At 40.1% G+C, this 22,539-nt stretch overlaps 1 protein-coding gene across 4 annotated transcripts; it reads right to left on the minus strand.

The window, feature by feature from the left end:
* Positions 1-1,581: 1,581 nt before the first annotated feature.
* On the minus strand, positions 1,582-22,499 carry GTF2H3 (general transcription factor IIH subunit 3). 4 transcript variants are annotated; one of them, XM_088828123.1, is made up of 14 exons: positions 22,398-22,451; positions 18,850-18,929; positions 17,387-17,450; positions 15,149-15,255; positions 14,558-14,721; positions 11,380-11,442; positions 10,128-10,157; positions 9,951-9,979; positions 7,475-7,549; positions 5,980-6,033; positions 3,990-4,058; positions 3,466-3,601; positions 3,168-3,204; positions 1,582-3,073 (listed from the first exon to the last, which is right to left on the minus strand). In XM_088828123.1, exons 4-14 carry the CDS (start codon positions 15,223-15,225, stop codon positions 3,004-3,006), a joined length of 804 nt encoding a protein of 267 aa, XP_088684249.1. In that variant the 5' UTR covers positions 15,226-15,255; positions 17,387-17,450; positions 18,850-18,929; positions 22,398-22,451; the 3' UTR covers positions 1,582-3,003. The 4 variants fall into 4 exon arrangements, with proteins under 4 accessions (XP_088684249.1, XP_055260351.2, XP_055260349.2 ...); XM_055404376.2 differs by lacking the exon at positions 17,387-17,450 and having other exon boundaries at positions 22,398-22,499; XM_055404374.2 differs by lacking the exons at positions 17,387-17,450; positions 22,398-22,451 and adding an exon at positions 22,461-22,483.
* Between the last annotated feature and the right edge of the window lie 40 nt (positions 22,500-22,539).

Genomic DNA, 22,539 nt, shown 5'->3' on the forward strand with positions numbered 1-22,539 from the left:
CCTGGGAAAAAAATTCATTTTTCTTATGGCAGCAGCCTCAAAGCATTGCGAGCGTTATCATAGCTGGGTGACTTTAAAGGTGCTGGCTCTGAGGTTGGACTGCCTGGTTTGAATTTCACCTTCCTTCTATGTTATGTGATCTTGGGAAAGTCACTTAACCTCTCTAAGCTTGGGCTTCCTCAGCTTTATTTTCCCCCCTCATCTTTAAAGGAGGTAATTAGTCTCTCCCAAACAGGGTTGTGTGAGAAGTGAGGCAACCTAATGAGATTAGCCTAATGCCTAATGTACAGTAAGTACTCAATAAATGTTCACTCATTTTGTTAGCTATCAGATGAGTGGTAAACCAATTCAAGGACAGAATCCATGTATGGTGTATAAAAAAATCTTCTATTAAAAACTTCATACCAATCTATAATTGTATAGTATTTGTAACAATATTTTTGTGTATAGTTTTGACAAGATTTGAAATTAAAGTTCTTCAGAGTTGATTAAAAAATTGACGTGATCAAATCCAGTTAAAAAGTACACAGCTGAAGACGAATGAACATGAAATAAACAACCAGTAAGCTCAACATTCTGGAGAAGGCAATGGCAACCCACTCCAGTGTTCTTGCCTGGAGAATCCCAGGGACGGGGGAGCCTGGTGGGCTGCGGTCCATGGGGTCGCGTTAAGGGTCGGACACGACTGAGCGACTTCACTTTCACTTTCCACTTTCACACATTGGAGAAGGAAATGGCAACCCACTCCAGTGTTCTTGCCTGGAGAATCCCAGGGACGGCGGAGCCTGGTGGGCTGCCATCTATGGGGTCGCACAGAGTCGGACACGACTGAAGCGACTTAGCAGCAGCAGCAGCAAGCTCAACATTCAGAAAACTAAGATCATGGCATCTGGTCCCATCACTTCATGGCAAATAGATGGGGCAACAGTGGAAACAGTGTCTGACTTTATTTTGGGGGGCTCCAAAATCAGATGGTGATTGCAGCCATGAAATTAAAAGACGCTTACTCCCTGGAAGGAAAGTTATGACCAACCTAGACAGCATATTACAAAGCAGAGACATTACTCTTTGTCAACAAAGGTCCATCTAGCCAAGGCTATTCCAGTGGTCATGTACGGATGTGAGTTGGATTATAAAGAAAGTTGAACGCAGAAGAATTGATGCTTTTGAACTGTAGTGTTGGAAAAGACCCTTGAGAGCCCCTTGGACTGCAAGGAAATTCAACCAGTCCATCCTAAAGGAGATCAGTCCTGGGTGTTCAATGGAAGGACTGATGTTGAAGTTGAAACTCCGATATTTTGGCCACCTGATGCAAAGAGCTGACTCCTTTGAAGAGACCCTGATGCTGGGAAAGACTGAAGGCAGAAGGAGAAGGGGACGACAGAGAATGAGACGGTTAGGTGGCATCACCAACTCAATGGACATGAGTTTGGGTAAACTCCGGGAGTTGGTGATGGACAGGGAGGCCTGGCATGCTGCAGGACATGGGGTAGCAGAGTCGGACACGACTGAGCGACTGACCTGAACTGAACTGAAGAAGAAATAACTCAGGGAAACATGAAAAGTTAAATTATTTTATTATAAAAATTATACAAAATAAACCATAAGCACAACAGTTAAAATTTAAACAGAATTAAGCCAGTTCATAAAACATTTCAAATGAAAAAGTAGTAACAAAAACCTTATCAGCTTGTTTGAATTTAGTCATCTTTAGATATATGATGCTTATTTCCTAGACTTAAAAAGAGTGATCTTCATTACACTTAGGCTTTGAAATATTATTTTAAAAAGACATTCTTAAACTCAGAGATTAACAAATACTTGCAAAGTGACCATCAAAATCTTTGTGTATCTAACAAAATTATAAATCCGGAATATAAAACCTACCTGAAATAATCTAACCAAATACCAAATTACTTAAATATTTGAGACAGTTTTTGAGATGGTATCAAGAGAAAATTAAAATCTTATTTATATACAACATTGTAGGTTTCTGTCAGTATACTTTCTAAAAACAAACCAAACTGGCCACCATTCTTGAAAACCCTTCTTACACTATCCTGGAATTTAAAAGAACTTTTAGTAACTTCAAGGTTATGTAAAAAAATAAGTTGTTTATTGTTGAAATTACAAATAATTTCTTTTTAATTAATACAAGTTTTCAGTATTAAGTCCAAAGCTTCCAGAGAACCATTCTCCAGTGTTAATGCTTTTCCCCTCCTCTAAAATAGGAATGAATTCTATGTGGGGCAACATTTAGCTGGAAAAAATCCATTCTCCCAAAGAAACTCTCCTTGGGAACCCAGACTTTAGCTTTCACAAATAAGCTCTTCACACAACTGTTTTTGAACAAAAAGTTCCTTCCCAACTACTGCAGTCGCTTTCCATACTCGTTTAAAATCAGATTTTAGAGATACTCAGTGACAAAAATCTCATTTGGGTAACCATCCAAACAATGTACTGTCAGACAAAAGAATAAATATCTGGTCATATCTGGAGCTAAATCTCAATCGAGAAAATAAGGATTTTATTTACATGAATACTGTTGAAGCTAAGTATTAACTCAAGTAAGATGTTCTATCTTGATTATTGCCATTACTCCACAAATAGTCACTTTTTTCCAGAACTGGGTCCAAATGTCATGTCGTACATTTCACAGTAAGGACCCATACTTGGGTAGGTTCTGACACCTTCCATCAGTCAGGACAGACTGTCTTTCACAAATAATCATCTCATTAAAAAAACAAAAAAGTCTCAAATCTGTGCTTTTCCCCCCCATTTCTGGACAGAAACCAGCCAGAAAAGACTGGTATATTGCATAGAAAGGACTCCCTCAAATAAATCAGCCCCCCAGCACAGGATAAGCATGATATTTCACAGTATTTCCTGTAAGAAAGTTATTCTCTTACACACATCTCTATTTTTTTCAGAGCCTCCCTAACAAGGATTCTGCCATATAATTTCTATAACCAGCTCTAAATGACGGGGAAATTATTTTTATTATCATGAGGACATTTTCAGTTTCTTTTTCTTGGCCTTCAGCACAGGAGGCAGAGAAATCTTAAAGGCTGTCCTGAAATAATACACAGAAAAAAAAATAAAACACTTTTTAATGCTCTAAATCTCTGTAGAGTGGGAGCTAGCCACACAACCCCAAAGATACTTACTCGCATGTGGTACAGATTGGGCTGAAGTTGCAGAATACTATAAATTGAAACAAAAAAAACCACACCAGGATGATTTAGAAGCAACGCAGTTGAAGACATTTTCTGCACACTCCCCTCCAACATAGAAAAACTGAGTATAAGGACTTCCCTGGTGGTCCAATGGTTAAGACTCCACTTCCAGTGCAGGGGGCATGCATTCAATCCCTGGTCAGTTAGCTAAGATTCCACATGCCACACAGTGCTCTCCAACCCCCGCCAAAAAAAGACATAAAAAAAACAACTCAGTACACGAACTTACTTGACAAGCACACAGAACAGACGTAGCCGATTTCAATGAGATTTCGATGACAGAAGCAAGCAGCTCGGTAGTCAACATGAACTGGGGGTGGGAGGATTAACTGAGACCTCTGATCTTGATCAGGAAGAAAAACCCACTATATAAAACAAACAAAATGAGCAATAAATTTTTATCTAAAACACAGGGGAAAATAACCAGAGGCCAAGATACAGATATTAGATATCAGCCAGTAAACATTGAGAATACTAAACTGGATTTCCCTTGAATGTCTGTTGAGAACTGTGCATTTTCATTCCGCAATTACTGAGCGCCTCCACACACGGGCACTGTGCTGTAAACAGTCATACAACATTCTGCATAGAGCTTACACGGTCCAAAGACTACTAGTAGCTGGAATTCCCCAGATCACCCCTCTTTTCTTCTTCCAGTCACTAGGCATCAACCATCTTGTTCCCATTCATTACCCAGGAAACAAGGCTCTCGCCTGACTCAAGGCATTAGGTTCACTGTTGATGTTTCCTTACCAGTAGGTACTGCAGAAGGGAAGGCATCTGGGGCACCTTCAAGTACAGTCCCCCTGTGATGTCACAAGCCTGTAAGACACACAAAGGACTCACTGCCACGTGAGCACTAGCTTTGACAGACGGAGGTCATTCTCACCACCAACTCTTCAGGTCTGCAACACAGCAATTTAAAAGGGCATCTCTTCCCAGAGTGAGGGAGGATTGGAAACTTGCAGCCACCTCTCCAGATGTTCAAATAGCTTGTGTTTTCCCCTTGGTCCATGCCCTCTCACCCTTTGAAGCCTGCAGTTATAAGATACTACATGCCTTTTTTCCTGTTTGTTAGCTGGTAGTACATTTTTATTCTTGCCATGTTTATTCACTCTCATTTTTTAGTTAACAGTTTGAGATGTAATTCACACACTATAAAACCTATCCTTTTAACATCTACGATTTACTAATTTTTAGAATATTCACAGAACTGTGCAACTCTCCCTGCTATCTAGTTGCAGAACATCTTCATCACCTCACATCCCCATTAACAGTCACTCTCCATCCCTCCTTTCCCCTGGCAACCACCAATCTGCTTTCTGTCTCCTTGGACTTGCCTATTCTGGACACTTTGCATCAACAGAATCAGGCAAGCTACGTCCTTTTATGACTGACTTCTTTTACTTAGGATAATGTTTTCAAGGTACATTCATATTGTAGCATATATCAGTACTCCATTCCTTTTTATGACCAAATAATATTCCACCACATGGATAGACCACAGTTTGTTTATCCATTCATCTGCTGATGGGCATTTGAGTTGTTTGCACTCTGGGTTATTATGAATAGCACAGCTGTGAATATTCATGGACAGAATTTTGTGTGGACACGTTTTCCTTTTTCTTAAATAAATATCTAAGAATGGAATTGCAGACTCAACTGGTAATTCTATGTTTAATTTTCTGAGGAAGTTTCAGATTGTTTTCCAAAGAGGTTGTACCACTCCACAGTCCAATAAATATCATGCATCTACCATCAAGCTTAAGAAACAGGACAATCCTAGAACTTTTGAGACTGGCGTACTTTCTGGTTGTATCCCCCCTTCCCCACTCAATCCCCAGCAGTAACCTAAACTCAAAGTTTTCTGTCATTTTATGCTTTTAACTGATCTTTTAGGAAATAATGTTCCTTGTGGTAAAAAATAATTAAGTTTAGTATTGTCTTCAGTCTTATTTCCAATTTTTTGGGTTTTTTTTTCCCCTTTTTGGTTGAAGTAAAACTCATTTTCATGTTTTGATTAAAAGTAACATCTAACAGTGCTGTCCAAGAGAAACATAATATGAGCAACATACGTAATTTTTAATTTTCCAGCCACATAAAACAGGAACAATGAAAAGATAAAGTTTTAGTAGCATCTTTTATACAACTCAATATATTCAGTGTTACCATTTTAACATGTAACCAGTATGAGAATCATTAATGGGATATTACACATTCTGTTTTTCATTCCAAGTCTTTGAAATTCAGACTGTATACTCACGTACTTCTCAATTCAGATCAGACTCATTTCAAGAGCTCAACAGTCATATGGCTACCATTAAAGACAGCACGGATCTAGAACCTATTTTTTATAAAATTCTCTGCTTAGTGATCTATTCTTCCATCTGTATGTATAGAGCTATCATGCTGGTCACCTAATATTAACAATAACTTCAGGATGAAAGGATCTGAAGACATTTTTCTTTTCCTTTTTTCACTCTTTTTAAAAATACTTTTCTGTGCTGTTTGAATTCATTTTAATGTGTGAATTACAATATTTGTACAAAGTCAATCAAAGCATTATGTAGAATATAAATAAAATTTTCAAAGTAACCAGAGAGATGCTGGTGCTCTAATCTAAAGCATCATAAAGCCTAATCCCTAAAGCTGCATGAAGATTGGTGGGTGAGATTCATTTATCACAGGTGACAGAACACAGCATACTTTCATAACCACCACCAAGCATTCATTTAAAATATACCTGTTGAAGGAGTCCTGAATCAGAGTCTAACACGCAGGCATCGATCAAAATATTCTGAAATTGACATTTCAAAAAATATTAATAATGGAATCATTATTGTTCCAGGAATAATGAAGAAGAAGCTACTATATGCCAGACTCTATTCTTAAAAAGGGTCATTTAATAGGCATGGTTACACTGTAAGATAGATATCTGATTTGCATTTTACATTGAAACACCCAGGCCTTGGCTGGGTGGTGGTCACAGAGCCAAGGGCAAACAGTATGTCAACCCCCAATCTGCCTGTCCCCAAAGTCCATGGTCTTTTCATTATATCATGCTGCCACTCCAAGACGGAAAACATTATAGGTGACTACAGCAGCATTTTAGGTTAAAATGGAAGCTTGTTTTTTTTAAAAGTTTTTTGGCCATACCACCACAGTACGCAGGATCTTATTTTCCTGACCAGGTATCAAACCCATACGCTGTGCCATGGAAGCAAGGAGCTCTAACCACTGGACCACCAGGGATGTCCCAAAACTGAAGTGTTTTTTTTTTTAAACTGAAGTTTTAAGAAAGTTTCTTTTCAACATGTCAAAGAAGAAAATGTATTAATGATATCTCATCTGAACACTTCAGTTATTTGCAAAGTAAAAATATCAAATATTTATTGTTGTTGTTTAGTTGCTTAAGTTGTGTCCAACTCTTTTGCAACCCCATGGACTGTAGCCCACCAGGTTCCTCTGTCCGTAAGATTTCCCAGGCAAGAATACTGGAGTGGGCTGCCATTTCCTTCTCTCAAAGATCTTCCTGACCCAGGGATTGAACCCGCATCTCTACATTGGCAGGAGGGTTCTTTACCACTGAGCCACCTGCTGCTGCTGCTGCTGCTGCTAAGTTGCTTCAGTCGTGTCCGACTCTGTGCGACCCCATAGACGGCAGCCCACCAGGCTTCCCCGTCCCTGGGATTCTCCAGGCAAGAACACTGGAGTGGGTTGCCATTTACTTCTCCATGTGTGAAAGTGAAAGGTGAAAGAAAGTGAAGTCACTCAGTCGTGTCTGACTCATAGCGACCCCATGGACTGCAGCCTACCAGGCTCCTCTGTCCATGGCATTTTCCAGGCAAGAGTACTGGAGTGGCTTGCCATTGCCTTCTCCAACTGAGCCACCTAAACCTCCCTAAAGCAGAAAGACAAGGAAACTGAGCTAACATATGCAGCAAAATCCTGAGTTATAAAACTCAGGATTCTTAGCCTGACGTCTAAGGATGGGCTAAACAGGATTGTAACTATATATGTAGTTAAACCATGTAACTATAAACAAAACTGAGTTTGACTGCATATTTTTCCGGGGATCGCAAAATAGAAAAATGACTAGTACAAAACATGGATTCCAGATTCCCAATCTCTTAGTAAGTATTCAGTCAGACTATTTCTTTAAGCAGGCCATTCAAAGAGTAAAATTAATTCCTTCATTATGAAACCAATATTCTTTAAAAAGAAGGCTCTCAATTCACCTGCTTTTGTGCTGCAAAGATGACATTCATGAAGTTCATATACTGCAATGCACTGTCTTCTGCAGCCTTAATCACCTAAAAATCATATGCATGTTAATACCTTTCGGCCACATTCTAGTACTCCTACTCAAATGTCAACACAGTATACAACAAACTGCAGTCAATGTTATCTTTCTAATTCATCTTTGTAGTTATTAAAAATCTCCCCCAAATCCTATCATTCAAGAGATAATCCTTGTTAATTCTTTCTAAAGAGCGTCTACGTGGACATGTATATACATTCACATCCAACAGAGACACGGACTCACACACACCCAGGATGATACTCTAGTATTCTGCAAGCTGGTTTTTCAGTCCCCAGTATCTGGGGGAAACAATCTTATGTCAATAAATATGAGTGTATATCATCCTTCATGATAAGTTCCTAAATTTTGACTATTTAACCAATTACCTACAGAAGACATTTAAGCAGTTTCCACATCTTAGTTGTTTTTTTTCTCAAACCTTAGACAATGCTCTGATGAACACTCCCATCTACCCTTTGCTCAACTGATTAGCTCCTAAGATAACCAGTGGGATTACTGAAGTGTCTGCACATTTCATTTTGATATATATTACCAACCTGCCTTCCAGAAAAGCTGTACTAATTTATCCTCTCATGGGCAACGCAAGGGAAGAACCACTAGTAGGGCTGCCATATTTCCAAACACTACCTGGTCATTTGCATTTCCTCTTCTGCAGACTGCTCATGTTTCCCACCTGTTCCTTTGGAGTCAACCCTGACTTTTAAAAATTAATTTACAAAAGCTCTTTTTATTTTAGAAATATTACATTAATCCTGTCATGTAGTTATGTTGAAAACATTTTTTCCTAATAGATTTTTTCTTTTCCCATTCTTGTTTTTGGGGTTTTATTTTTTTGAGGTCTTTAGTTCAGTTCAGTTGCTCAGTCGTGTCCAACTCTCTGCGACCTCACGAATCACAGCTTCATTTTAAAGTTTCACATCATGCTTAGCAAGATACTCACCAACTGAAGATGATAAACACGTATTTTCTTCCAGCACTTTTACGACTCCAATTTTTACACTGACACGTTTGATCATTACTAGAATGTGCTTAGGGGTAAGCAGTGAGATCTAGCTTTGTGTTCCTCCCAATGGCCAACCAACTGGCCCAGTATCTTTTACTGAATAATCCATTTCCTTCCCACACATTTGAAGTGCTTCATTTATCTTGTGTCAAATCCTACTATGTACCCATTATCCGTTTGCCTACTACTGTACCAGAACCATACTGTTACTGTAGCTTTATAACGTGCTTGAATGCCTAAAGGAGTGTGAATAAAGAACAAGGAGCACTGCTCACCACCCAGCTCTACAAGGGTTAAGTGGGAACCCGCTGCAGCTACCCACCCACTGCGCACCCTGAAAGGAGTCCAGGATGAAAGGCAGGATGAGGCACTCAGTGCTTTGGATAAACAGGCCCTTAGACAGTCAGATGGGTATCTCAGGAAGAATTTCAACGACCCCAGATTCTTGCCTCTTTGTAGGCAAGAACTGAAAAAATAGAAAAGCGCTAAAATCACTATCTTGAGATGTCTGTTCTTTGTGATTGGCAGTCATCTTTTACCCAGATGTATGCTTGACTGTGTGAATTTCCTAGCCAAAAAAAAACCCCACATAAACTGGTCTCTCCTCTACCTCTTTGGGACAGTTTCTTCACAGCCGAGTGGCTGTCTCCTGGGCTATGATGCTCAGTAAAACCCTGAATAAAACTTAAACTCACAACAGTAATGTTGTGTGTTTTTCTTTTAAGTCGACTGGAGCAAGTGCCTACTTACTATTCTCTTTCAGAAAGCTCCTGGCTATCTTTATCTTTTAGATAAACTCTTGACTTTCTTAAATCCCCCCACTCTGCCAGGAAAAAAAAAATCCGATTAATATTCTGAGATTGCACTAAACTTACGGTTTAATCTTGGACAAACTGACATTCAAGAATAAAATACAGCTCTCCACAAACTAAGGGTTACCAGTGGGGAAGAGGGAAGAGGAGACGGGTAATACAGTGGCAGAGATTTAAGAGGTATAAACTATAACAGACAAAAAAAGCTACAAGGATATATTACACAACATGGGAAATATAGTCAATATTTTAATAAATATCAATGGAATATAACCTTTAAAAAACTGTGAATCACTACATTATATACCTGTAACTATATAATACTGTAGATCAACTATCTGTCAATAAAAATAACTGAAAAAATTTAAAAATAAAAAAATATGGCTCTGTTTACTCAATACTTTTCTGTCAGAATTTCAGTTTTTCATCATAATCAACTTTACACATTACTTGTTAATTAACTCTGGAATCTTAATATTTATTGCTTCTATTATAAACGGGTCTTATTTTTCAGTCTGTTTTCTAACTGGCTCTGGCTGGTATAAAAACATAGTATGGATTCCTTTTAATCTTACCAATATCCTTGATTTCATTTCCTGATTATCTATAAAGAGATAAAAACAGATTACATTACAACTGAATCTCACTGAACATATTATATATAAAGTTTTCTCACCAATTTTAAAACAGTCCCTCAAAGTTAGAGTAGTAAAATAAGAATTACAGTCTCATAGAAGATTGCTGGCTCTTACCTTTAACTTCCTTGTTCATTCTATGAATGTCTTATTTTTTTAGCATTAAGGAATTTAAAAATATTGTTTCATAAATAATAACATTAAATGGAAAAAATAAATTCAAATCATAGTTAAATAAATTCGGCATCCACCTACCCAAAAAAAAGGAAAAGCTCCATGACTCACAATAAACACACAAAAGAGATCGGGAGCTTCCAATTACTGACTTTGCACCTGACTGAAATATGATTGTTCTCCCAGAAAATTAAAATTAATAGATTTGATTGTTCTACAGCTATCTATCATGTCCTAGATTTGAATGCTGGCACAAGTAAATCAATACACCAACCAAATGAGATGACGAATTTGTAAACCATACACAATCAGACACCCCCAAACACAGTCTGGGGATGGAGGGGTCACTCGATACTGAACTTAACAAACAAATTAAATTTCTTAAGACTGAAAAAAATGTCACACAAACATAGATTATGAAGATGCTTATGAAGGTGGGCAAAATAACTCATTCTCCTGGGGAGAACCAGCTGCTCATTTAATAAGCCCCAGGGTCAGTAAATGGCTTTTAAAACCAAACACTGTTTCTAACATAAGAGAAGAAAAAAAAAGTTTTAATCTGTCTAATTATAAACAGAGAAACATTCTGAAGAATAATTCATTTTGAGCATGACATACTGGAGAAAGTGGAGTTTTCTCATTCTTACAGCTTCTCCTAAAAACACGTTAAAGCTTTTTTATTATCTACCGCTTTAGAATACTCATGCCTTCCAGTAATGTGGGCATCCACGGTTCTAAGAAATATCACAAGTTAAGGAATCTTTATTAAAGGAAAAACCAAAACAAACTTCTGAATGATTAAAACAGCAAGGATACAGCAGGGGCTTCCCTGGTGGTCCAGTGGTTAAGAATCCACCTTGCAATGCAAGGGACACTGGTTCGATCCCTGGTCTGGGAAGATTCCACATGCTGCGGGGCAACTGAGCCCTTGTGCCACAACTAATGAGCCTATACTCTGGAGCCCTTGAGCTGAAACTACTGAGCCCACGTGCTGCAACCACTGAAGCCTGTGCGCCCTAGAGCCCATGCTCCACCACGAGAGAAGCCACGGCAATGAGAAGCCAGAGCACCGTAAGTACAGAGTAGCCCCCGCTCGCCACAGCTAGAGAAAGCCCGCAGATAGCAACAAAGACCCAGAACAACCAAAGATAAAATAAACAAATACATATTAAAAAAAAAAAAACACCAAGGATACAGCAAAGAGCTTTGGCAAGGGATCCTGCCAGCAGAGTCTCAGTGTGTTGACCCTCTATGTCACCTGTAAATAACAGAAAGCATTAAAAGGAGAATTTTTAGGTACTTTCTTGAACCAAAATCATTTTTAAAACTAAAGCATTCATCTTCATGAAGGAAATCAGATAACATTGTCAAAACTGGGTTTATAAACACAGATAAGCAATTGTTAAACATTTTCTTAATTTAAAAGGCCCTGGTGGTTGGGGGCTGAACGGGGAGGAATGAGGGGTGGTTGTTAAATGGGTATAAAGTTTAAGTTTGGGATGATGAAAAAGTTCTTGAAATGGATAGTGGTAATGTTTGCCAACAATGTGAATGTACTTAATGCTACTGACCTGTACCCTGAAAAATGGTTAAAACGGTAAATTTTATGCTATTAAAAATAAATACTAAAAAGTATACTTGTGTTACTGGGGAAGGTTCTGGTTTCTCAATGATCTGAGTGGTACAAAAGTCTGTGTGTGACTAAGGGCAGCCTGCACAGAGGTCCCTGGCTAGGTTCTGAGCCTCTCCTATCACCTCCTCCTTCCTACTGCCCCGGGAAAGCTGGATCAGTGAAAAGAGGACTGGAGAAATCCCCCTGGCTGTGGGAGGTAGGGACAAAGTTCACAGCTTATCTGGAGACTTGAGTGAAAAAAAAAAAATCACTCATAAAAATCAAAATTCTAAACATCCAGTTCAACGAGGTGGGAGTCCAGATTAACACCCTGTAGGAACAGGGCTTGCAACTGATCCAGGAGTGCTGATGCCCCACGGGGAGGTCAGAACAGGAAAGGTCTGGACCACTGTACTGAGAAGTTGGGCCTTTATGCTGGAGGCCAGTGGTTTCCAAAACGTGATTCTAGAACCCACTGGAGGAACATCACCTGGGAACTCAAGAAAAATACAAATTCTTGGGTCCTCCCTGGTGCTGTGCCACGCTCAGTCGTGTCTGACTCTTTGAGACCCTACAGAGTGTAGCCCAACAGGCTCCTCTGACCACAGAATTCTTCAGGCAAGAACACTGGACTGAGTTGCCATTTCATACTTCAGGGGACCTTCCCCACCCAGGGATAGAACCCGGGTCTCGGTCTCCTGCATTGGCAGACAGTTTCTTTACCGTGTGAGCCACCAGGGAAGTCCCTGGGCCCTCCCTAGGCCCACTGAATGAAACAATGAAGTGGGGCCCAGTATTTCATGTTATTGGGGTGTAACTTACAGATCTCAAAATTCACTTTTTAAGAGCACAAGTCAGTGATTTCCAGTAAATTTCTAGAGTTGAAATCATCACCATGATCCAACTGTAGAACATTTCCATCACTCCAAAAGATCACTTAGGCCCATTCCCAGGCCCTTCCTGCTCCCCCCCAGTCCTAAGAGAAATCACTGATCCACTCTCTCAAGAGTTGCCTTTTCCCTACCTGTGATTTGGACAAAGGAGACAGTTTAAAACCACTGCCGGCAGGCAATAGGGAAATAGCAAAAGTCTTTGAGGCAGGGAATACTAACTCTGATTTTTAGAATGATAACTCTAGAGGGCTGAGCGGAAGGACTTGAATGGGGAGAGACAGGAGTAAGAAGCTGTTATAACGATCCAGAGCAAAGGCTCTCAACCGGGGCAACTGTGCCCCAAGAGGGTCATTTGGTTTATACCTGCATGTGTGCTCAGTCATGTCCAACTCTTTGTAACCCCCACGGACCATAGCCCACCGGCTCCTCTGTCCATGGGATCTCCCAGGCAAGAATACTGGAGCGGGTTGCCATCTCCTTCTCCAAGGGATCTTCCTAACCCAGGTTTCAAACCCATGCCTCTTTCATCTCTTGCATTACAAGGAAGATTCTTTAACAACTGCACCACCTGGGAAACCCTAGCTGGGGGACATTTTAGCATCCAGTTGGTTGAGGCCAGGGATGCTGCTAAGTATCCTCCAAAGGGCTTCCCTGGTGGCTAAGATGGTAAAGAATCCACCTGCAATGCAGAAGACCTGCGTTCGATCACTGGGTTGGGAAGATTCCCCTGGAGAAGGGAATGGCAACCTGCTTCAGTATTCTTGCTTGGAGAATTCCATGAACAAGAGCAGCCTGTGGGGCTATAATCCACAGTAGCACGAAGAGTGGGACATGACTGAGCAACTAACCTTTATCCTCCAAAGCACAGGAAACCTCCCCCACAACAAAGAATTCCCCCACCCAAGATGTCAGCGGTCCCAAGGTTGAGCTAGATGGCAGGTAATAAGGGTCAGACTTTGGAGGTACTTCTGAGACTAAATTAATAGGATTTCATAGATGATTAGATGTTGGTTTAGAAGGAAGCAGTCAAAATGAAAGCTCTGGGAAAAGCAGGTGGATGGGAGTGACAGAAATGGAAGTAGTGGTGTAATTGAGGGGAAAGAAAATGAAACTGGTCTGGGGGTTATTAATGAGGCTGAGGGACACTTAAGTGGAGACATCTGCAGTTTGAACAAAAGGATGGATTAGAGACAAAGATTGGGAAGTCTTCATACACAAATGATAATTAATGGGAAGGCTTGATGAGAACATACAGAGGAAGAAAAATACCGCGCAGAATTTAAAAAAAAAATAGTTTTTAAAGAAACAAAATGATAGACTTCCCTGATAGGAATCTGCCTGCCAATGCAGGCGACACTGGTTCAGTCCCTCGTCTGGGAAGATTCCACATGCCTCAGGGCAACTAAGCTCGTGTGCCATACGTACGGAAGCCCACGGGCCCTAGACCCTGTGTTCTGCAACAAGAGAAGCCACCACAAAGAGAAAGGCCTGAGTGCAGTGACAAAGATCCAGCATGGCTGAAAATAAATAAATAAAATCAATATTTTTAAAAAATGAAGAAACAAGATGAAGGAAAAGTCAAAAATGGAAGAAAGAATGGTCTGAGAAAGAGGAAAAACTGGTCAAAATGGGCTATCCTCAGACACTAGAGTGTTTCAAGTGGAGGCTGGTGAACCGTGTCCATGCTGTAGAGGTCAGGAAAGTATCACACAGGCTTTTGTGGGCATGATTTTAAAAAAAGAGAGAGAGAAAATTAAGAAGATAATATCAAGAATCTCAAACTTTTGGACTCAAAACCTCAAGGTCTTCCACATTCAACTCCATCTGCAAATAGCAATAATGGGAGGAAAAAAGCTGAAAGCAATTACTTTTGGTCATTAGATCTTTGATCTCTTCAGCGATAACTTCATTTGCTGCTGTCAACAACTCGTATTTTCCATCTTTACTTCCTGAGGGAGTAAATTCAGAAGGGTTTCCTGGGTCTCCAAAGAAGTCTCCAAGTCTGCCGTTCTTTCCAGGGTATAAGAATCGACTGAAATAGAAAAACAGACCAAAACCCCCCTAGTTACACTGGGACTCAGTGCCCTCACTAAACATCAAAATAAAATTCAGCAGAGATAACAAAAACCACATCAATTCCAGAATCTCAAGATTCCATCATAAACTTCAGTTTTACAAAATGTATAAAACAGGCAAACTGGCAAACATGAGTCTACCACCGTGGAATGTTTTGATGATTCCACTCGTTTTCTTAAAAAACGAGAGAAATAAAGAAGGTACGCAGTTATGGTCTCTTGTAATGTTTTACGGTGGTTCTCACTCTTCAGATGACAACTGAAGAGAATTCCTACCAAATTCTAATTTACTACCAGTTTATTATTTGAGGTACATTTACCTACCCCAGTCATCTCTCAGGGTTCTTAAGCACTGAGCAGGAAGAGTAATCATAACGGTCATACCTTTCCTGAATGTGACTTGCTATCACTGCGAGTTTGTTGGAACGATTCATGAACAAATGAGAATTTCCCAGCACCATCACGGCGTCAATGCATTTTGATAGAGTAAACTGTTGAAACACAGAAGAATCTCAAACAGCGACCCGAAACCACTGTGTCAGATAACTGTTCATGCGAAGAATTGGCTCTGAAGTTCCCTTCTCCAAGGTCATAAGCAAAAACATTGGAAAGTGACAGTTTTCTGATTCTGAACAGCACAGACTTGCCCATTTCTGACTTGCTTAGAAAAACAACACATGGCAGCTCAAGTCTCATGGAAGAGAGCAAAATGAAGGAAGAGCTACTCTTGGGGGATGGGATGGAACTGGGGAAGCGGGAGGAGATACGGTCATTTTTTATAAACATGATGATTGATTTAGTTGACCTAAATAAAATTTTGTCAGTAGAATCAATCTTTACTAATACTAGTTATTGAGAATCATCCTTTCTTTCTCCTCCCATACAGAACTGTCTACCAGGTACAATTTCATCCTCCCCGATAATCAAAACTGTCCAATTTGAAATATAAACTCAAGAAAGGCTAAAATTCCAACCGAGACAAGAAATCACATACAAAGACATTCATTTTCACTGTTATTGTTCCAGCTGTTATACTGTTAATCAATACAACTTATTTGTTCATAAATAAATGTATTCATAGCAAAAATATGGATAATCAAATCTGAAAAAGAAACTATAGTTTTCTAATTTTACTTATGAGACCACTTCCTCATCAGTACAATATTCCACAAATGTTTTTTGTATAACATTCAGGGAACAGTAAACATGTCACATCTTCTGTGATAAAATTTCTAGCAAACTATTGATACATAGACTAGATAATATATATTGATTAAATTGGTAATTGTAAAGTCTTTCAATTAATTCATTCACTAAATATGCTGAGAACCTATTATGTGCCATGTGAAGACCCTTTTTTTCATGGAATTTACATTCTGATAAGTATTAATATTACTTCACTAAAGAAAGAAATACTTTAAGCAGAAAACAAAACCGATAAATTTCACTCATTCTATTTCTTAAAATGTAAAACAAACCTATTAAAATTTCTACACAACAAAAAACAACTAAACCAAAGTGAAAGGCAAATTACAAACTGGAAAAAAAAACTGCAACACATTAAAGACAATGAGTTAAACTTTTAACATAAAGAGTATTTACAAACCAGTTAAAAAAAAAAAAAGAACACCCAAAGAGGAAAATGGGAAACTCCCCAAAAGAAAAACACAAAGGAAAAATACAAAGGGCCATTAAATATACTAAAAGAAGACTGAGAGAATTTTTGGTACATCATACTGGCAAAAGATAAAATAAGGAAACAGAGCATCTTGTGTTAGTACCAAAAAAAAAAAAAAGGAATCCTCATATACCACTGATGAGAGTTCAAAATAAGACAGTCTTCCTGGAGAGTATGGTAATATGTAGTGATATGCTGGTCCAGCCACACGATGGAATTCTACTCAGCAATAACAAGAAATGAACTACTGAGCCATGTTCAAATGTCAAAATAAATATGCTGAGTAAAAACAACAGACCAATAGACCAAAGTAGAAAAAAACCCAATAACAAAAAACCCACTACATACTGTTTGATTCCAGGTATATACATACCTTAAAAATGCAAACTAATCTATAGTAATATTATGCAGATAAGTGGCTATCTCCGGGAGGGAACAGGGAGAGATGGGTGAGAGAAATTCAAAGGAATATGAAGAAACTCTGGGAGTGATGGATTTGTGTGTTTGTTGTTTTGTTCTTTTGGATACGTTGATCAGCTTACAGGATCTTAGTTCTCCAAACAGGGACTAAAGCCAGGCCACAGCAGTGAAAGCACTGAGTCCTAACCACTGGACTGTCAGGGAACTCCCATGGATCTACATTTCATTATTTTGATTGTGGTGATAATTTCATGAATGCATACATACGTGAAAACATAACACTTTCAATATGTGCAGCGCATCGTACATCAACTTGATAAAGTACAACTTTATCAAGTACAAAACTTGTTCTTAAAGGTGAGAATATGTCTAAATAAAGAATTTAAAAATTGGACATAACATTTTTATGTGAATTTCAACAAAGAAAATATACAGATAGCTAATAAGCTTATGAACAAAAGACTCAACATCATTAGTCATTAGGGAAATGCAAATTAAAACCACAATGAGGTACTACCACTTACCCGAGAATGACTATAATCAAAATGACATGACACTTTCCTGGTGGTCCAGTGGTTAAGAATCCACCTGCCAATGCAGGGGACATGGGTTCAATCCCTGGCCCAGGAAGATTCCACATGCCATAGAGCAACTAAGCAAGTGTGCCACAACTACTGAGCCTGCGGGCTGCAACCACTGAAGCCTGTGCACCCTAAAGCTGGCGTTCCGCAACAAGACAAGCCCACACACTGCAACTAGAGCGTAGGCCCCGCTCCCCAAAACTGGAGAAAGCCGCATGCAGCCACAAGGCCCAGCAGAGCCAAAGATAAACAATAACTGAAATTAATTAGTTTTTTAAAAAAGGATAGGAATTTCCCTAGCAGCCCAGTAGTAAAAGACTCCACACTTCGACTGCAGGGGGCATGGGTTTGATCCCTGGCTGGGGAACTGAGATCCCACATGCTCTGGGTCATGACCAAAATAAACAAATTAATTAAATAAATAAAACAGCCTAGTCTCAAGTTCTCTTAAAAAATAATAAAAGAAAAAAGCTACCCTCAAAAGTTACATACTATAGGATCTATTTATGTAACAAAATTACAGACCTGGAGAACATGTTATTAGATTAGTACCAGGGACTAGAAAGTTGCAACCACCATAGAGGGAGCACCAGAGAGCTCCTTGGGATAGAACAGCTCTCTGATGATTGATTGTGGTGGCAGTTACACAAATCTTACACGTGCTAAGACCACAAGAACTAAACATACACACACAGGTGCACGCAAAACTGTTGTTATCCGAATAAGGTCTGGAGATGGTACTGACGTCAACGTCCTGGTCTTGCTCTTTGTACACAGTTACAGAAGATGTTACTACTGGGGGAAGCTGGAGCCAGAGCACACAGACCTCTCTGTACCAGTTTTTATAATTTCCCATGATTCCATAACGATTTCAAAATAGAAAGTATTCTTTTAAAAAAAGACTACATATTATATGGAATCAACATATGAAATGTCCAGAAAAAGCAACAGAGAGACGGAAACCAGACGAGTGGTTGCCTACAACTTGGGGGGAGGGCTTCCCAGGTGGCTCAGTGGTAAAGAATCCACCTGCCAATCCAGGAGATGTGGGTTCAATCCCTGGGTCATGAAGATCCTCTGAAGAAAGAAATGGCAACCCACTCCAGCATTCCTGCCTGAGAATTCCCACAGACAGAGGAGCCTAAACAACAATAACAGCTAGGTCATAGAAGCAGTGACTGACTGCAAACAAGCATGAGGGAACCTTCTGGAAACAGAAGTTTTCTAAAATGGAATTGTGGTAGTGGTGGTTATACAACTTTACTGTGATTTTTACTAAAAAACACTGAATTATACATTATAATGGGTGAATTTTATGGTATGAAATTATACCTTAATAAAAAAGCAATATACACACATACTCAGTCAAATCAGAGCTATCCAAAAGCCTTCCCAAGCAGCCTTACCTGAGACTCCTTTAATGCTTGCTTTCCCCACCAAATAGGGTTGGTATCAACTATGATAACGAGAAGATTCAATTCATCTTCTAAAAATATTAACAACAACAACAAAAAATTAGCCTCATAAAAGAGAAACAAAGCTAACATTTCCAATTTGAAAATTAAATCCAAAGCAAGCACCACTACATGGCTTTCTATGTATATAAACGGCAATCATGAAAGGAACACAAGATCAAGTTCTCTTAAAGACTTAAAGCTCTGGAGGCCCTTAGTGAGCTCTTGCTTGCCTTCTGCAGTCACACCTCTCAAGCACTGCAATAGTAGCCTCCAACCTTTTTGGCACCAGGGACGGGTTTCACGGAAGACAATTTTTTCCACAGGTTGTGTGTGTTGGGGGGTGATGGTTCATTCCAGGATGACTCAAGTGCACTACGTTTACTGTTCACTTTATTTCTATTATCGTTACATCAGCTACAGCTCAGATCATCAGGCATTTGGTCCTGGAGGTTGGGGATCCCAGCAGTAGACTATGAACTTTGCACGGTGGGATTTTTGTCTCTTTTGTCACTGTTTGCTCTCTGCTCTGAACACAATGCCTAGCACGGGGTGGATGCTCAATAAACATTTTATGAACCCAAAGATACATGCATTATAAATATCTGATTAAGGACAGAAGGCACTGATGAACCAGTACTAAGAATCACTAGTAGAATTTCAGGCATGGGGTAGGAGTCAGTGGGGAGAGATTTAAAGGGAGACACAGAATCAATCTGGCTCCAGGTCCATCAAATCACTTTCCAGCAAGGCCAATTACAATTAGTAACCAATCTTTAAACGGTAAAAACCAGAGAGAAAAGCAATGGTTGTGTAAAGATTTTATTGTGAAAAAAATTAGGCTATTCTCTACAAAGTGAAAGACACAACGAAACAGGCTAACTTAACATATTAATTCATTCAACAAATATTTACACTAAAGTACCAGTGTTACGGTACTTTAAAGTGTCAGGGATACCTGGATCCAAGCCCTCAAGGAGCATATATTCTAACTGAGGTGACAGACATGTGAACCAGCAAGCACACGTTGTTATGAAAAACCCAGGATGCTCATTTACTAGCAGAAAGCAGCAATGCCTTGCTTGCATACCCAAATCCTATTTACTCTCCAAGGTCCTAAGCCAATGCCACCTCCTTATCCAAAAGTCCTCCCCAGGTCTTCCCACAGGTCCTGGCTCCCAGCACATGTAATCCTATCATCCTGTCCCGTTGCTGACAACTCAGAAAGGGACTTAATGCTATCTTTCGCTTGTTGTTGTTGCTGCTGAGTTGCTAAGTTGTGTCTGACTCTTTTGTGACCTCCATGGACTGTAGGCTGCTAGGCTCCTCTGTCCATGGGATTCTCCAGGCAAGAACACTGGAGTGGGTAGCCGTTCCCTTCTCCAGGGGATCTTCCTGATCCAGAGATTGAACCTATGTCTCCTGCATTGGCAGGCAGGTTCTTTACCAATAAGACACCAGGGAAACCATCTTTCACCAAGATGTACTCCCTCCTTTTTTTTTTTTTTTTTTTACAGTTTTCAGCAATTTGACAGTTGCTGAACTCAGGATGGTATCTTACCATTATGACTGATCACATTTTCTCTCTTAGTGATATAGTAAATAAAATAAAAGCACATTTCATAATCATATTGTCTTAGATTAGATAAAATATGGTATTCCAATTTTGCAAGAGAAAGTAACTTGCTCTAAGTCACATGGCCTGCTAACAAGTAGCAAAGCTAACACCCAGCTCTGAAGACAGATCTGCTTGACTCTAAAGACTGTGGCTAAAAATGATACAGATGAACCTACTTGCAGGACAAGAACAGAGATACAGACATAGAGAAGGGACATATGGACACAGTTCGGCGGGGGGATGAATTGGGAGATTAGGACTGACTTATATCACTACCATGTGTAAAACAGACAGCTAGTGGGAAGCTGCTGTATAGCACAGAGAGCTAAACTCAGTGCTCTGTGATGACCCAGATGTGGGGCTGGCGGCGGGAGGGAGATCCACGAAGGAGGAGATATATGTATACATATAGCTGATTCACTTTATGTTGTTGTACAGCAGAAACTAACACAACATTGTAAAGCAATTATACTCCAACAAAAAAACTGAAATAAAGACTGGCTTTTCAACGCCCTATTGCCTCCTTCTGACCACCCACAGTGCTGTCCCTCTTCTGATGACAGAACTCACGACCTCATTTTACACTTAGCTATGCGTCTGATCTCTCTTCCCCACTCAGCCCTCTAAATCGTGGACTTCTTAGAGAATGAGGAATGTTGTGTAAATCACAGAACAAAGTGTTTGGCACAGCAGAGCCACTTAATAACTATCTCTCCCAAGGCCTTCACTCCTTTGCCCAAAAGCCTTTAGCCTTATATCTCCACCAGGTCCCAATCCCCAATTCTCAGAGCCAAACATTCCTTGCTACTACCAAGCCTGAGAAAAACAAAGTGTTGCCTGTCCAAGAGGTGTGAATCCATACACATGGAATGTCCCTGTGGATTTCCTTCTTTGGGTCTCTACCTCCTCACTTGTAGACAGGGGCCATACCAGATCTGCCTCCCTCACAGAGTTGTGATATTAAAACAGATAAATGATGCATGGACAATTGTTACCGCCCCTGAAAGAATCTATTTCTATTCTTGCTCTCCAGTCAATTTCCCACACAGCAGTCAAGGTAATCTTTTAAGATAGTAAATCTGGGAATTCCCTGGCAGTCCAGTGGTCAGGATTCAATGCTTCCATTGCAAGAGGACATGGGTTGGATCCCTGGTCAGGGAACTAAGATCTTGGAAAGAAAAAAAAAAAAAGTAAATCAGTAATACTTCCTTGCTAGGAGCCTTAAAACGGCTTGTATTACACTTAAAATAGAGATCGTGTCCCACATGGGACCTGCACCTGGCTAGCTAGCTCTCTGATCTCATTCCTCTATCACAACCTGCTCCCACCACCCTGGCCTCTTTTTTCCTCCCTGTAAGACATCAAGCTCTGTAATTGGTAGTTTAATATATGAATGAAAGTCTCTTCTCTCCTCAACCCGCAGGTGTCCCCTTTCCGTCTTCCCACTGCAATGTAAGGGCTCAATTTGTCACAAGGCCTTCACAGGATCTTCATAAAGTCACTCAAGTCTTAGTCTGAATATCACTAGTCTTCCCTGGACCCTTATCGAATCGCAATCGACACCATCATCACTTTATATTGTCGTCACAGCTGTCATCCTTCGAAATTATTTTTATTTACCTGCCTGTCTGTCTCGCTCACTAGACTGTAACCTCCACTAGTCTGTCATGTTTTCTATGCACCTCCCAGAGCATGAAATAACGCCTGGCACACAAGAGGCGCTCCAAAAATATTTACTGAATGAACGAGTGAATACATCTGCTACTCCCTTAAAGAACAAACAGGCTCCACCCTGCCCCCAAAATACAGTCCATTTGATAGGTCATTGCCGGGCAAAGTATGCTTAGTCCCGGGGGCCGGCTACCGCCGGCGCGGCCCTCACCGTCTGAGACCATGGCGACCAGAGTCCCTCGGCGAACAGCCACTTGCAAGCAAGCAGACCTACCGAATTGTACGAACCCCGACTTCCGGCGCCACCGAGTGACGTAAGAGACAGCGTGGCTCAGGCCGCACGCCTTACCCAC

This window comes from Moschus berezovskii, chromosome 19, assembly GCF_049115385.1.
Source record: "Moschus berezovskii isolate FMDL1 chromosome 19, NW_MosBer_1.0, whole genome shotgun sequence".
Lineage (NCBI taxonomy): Eukaryota > Metazoa > Chordata > Mammalia > Artiodactyla > Moschidae > Moschus > Moschus berezovskii.

What these genes read in the sequence shown, in the direction of transcription:
- GTF2H3 (XM_055404376.2), bottom strand. An exon ending in GCAAGTCACATTCAGGAAAG is followed by an intron (nt 14,722 to 15,148) that starts GTATGACCGTTA and finishes TTTCTATTTCAG; the next exon opens with TCGATTCTTATACCCTGGAA. An exon ending in CCCTTCTGCAGTACCTACTG is followed by an intron (nt 3,602 to 3,989) that starts GTAAGGAAACAT and finishes TGTTTTATATAG; the next exon opens with TGGGTTTTTCTTCCTGATCA.